Raw genomic sequence first — 1,236 nt, 5'->3', positions numbered from 1 at the left:
TCTACAAGCGCGGCCGATTGACGCCTATGAGCAGACGCTTCATACCGTCAGATGTATACACGTGTTCCACATCCCACGGTTCATACCACCTATAAATACCCAAAGATTGGCCAGAGGCAAAGGTAATGAAACTCTCAATAGATAGCACTCCATAACAAGTTTATATATTCTCCTCCCCCTTTATTGACTGATTGATTTGCGTAGTCCCTGGACACTGTTCCGACCACCCAAACCTGACTTGACCGTCGGAGTGTATACGACCGCCACCCCCGTTGGTTCCGGCCGTGTGCGCCTGACAGTTTGTTCATCTCGTAGGGAGGAATACGTGGAGTAGCTGCAAGTTGGCCACGTGGAAGAGCCATTTTTAGAGGTCAACAGTTATCTCCATGCATTTAAGGGAAAATTAAATGTTTGCAATTTTCACAGTTCATCACATTTAATCAAGAATCAATAGCAGGAACAATAACATATGATAATGCGTGTTTTTCTGCTAGTTGATGCCCAGATGGTACAACTGCATGTAACTTAAGGTCTGTATACTCTTATCGTAAATCAGAGAAATGAGATGTCCACAAAGGTCACAAATCAAAGACTCACATATCCAAGTTGCTGCATGAGTAAATTATTCTGATGCTCAATACGGTGATTAGTATCCACGATTCAACATATATAATTTCTGCATTATATTCTTCTAATGTAAACAGAACAAAGCAAATATATAGAAGTGATAATCAAGAGGAAGCAAGCGAAGTTTTATGTGTCACCTCTCACAAGTTACCAATTTCACGAGTGCCTGTTTGTTTTCTCCGGCTTCACAATAAGAAAAGTTTACCTACACATACAGTTCAAAAAGGGAAAAAAGGGATTCATTGCAAAATCCAATAATGACCAAGAAAGGCCCAAATGTTTGACATAAATTACTTTATCATTCCTATTCATTCATCTTCACCACACGAAGTACCTCCAAAGACAGAATTGGAGAACATAAATATTGCAAGAATGTAAAAACTTGAATTCAGCATAGCAGCTCTCATTTTATGCAGGCAATCAAAATAGAAAAAATTAAGGGAAGAGGCTCTTTCTACATTTATTTAATGGCACTAGACCTTATTCTGAAAGCAAGTAAACCATGATACTGTAAGCATTCAGACTGCATCTAAGGTCCATCATTAAAAGGTTAGATATTCAATTTTATCACCAGTCAGAGCGTCTAAGCTCCTATAATTGCACATCTAG

General features: G+C 39.0%; 1 protein-coding gene across 2 annotated transcripts in view; it reads right to left on the bottom strand.

The window, feature by feature from the left end:
• Nucleotides 1-341: 341 nt before the first annotated feature.
• The window catches only part of LOC111385052 (protein FRA10AC1-like), an 8,263-nt gene continuing 7,368 nt past the window's right edge, over nucleotides 342-1,236 (bottom strand). The window contains exons 8-9 of one of the 2 annotated variants that reach the window (XM_023009412.1): nucleotides 765-832; nucleotides 342-676 (exon numbers count right to left, since the gene is read on the bottom strand). In XM_023009412.1, the coding sequence (XP_022865180.1) occupies nucleotides 661-676; nucleotides 765-832 (84 nt within the window). In that variant the 3' untranslated portion in view covers nucleotides 342-660. Of the gene's footprint in view, nucleotides 677-760; nucleotides 833-1,236 lie in introns of those variants that run through there. The other variant, XM_023009419.1, reaches the window with a different exon arrangement.

The sequence above is a fragment of the Olea europaea genome, chromosome 3 (assembly GCF_002742605.1).
Source record: "Olea europaea var. sylvestris chromosome 3, O_europaea_v1, whole genome shotgun sequence".
In the NCBI taxonomy this organism is placed as follows: domain Eukaryota; kingdom Viridiplantae; phylum Streptophyta; class Magnoliopsida; order Lamiales; family Oleaceae; genus Olea; species Olea europaea.
The sequence above is the reverse complement of the archived record's forward strand: the minus strand, read 5'-3'. Positions and strand labels throughout refer to the sequence as shown.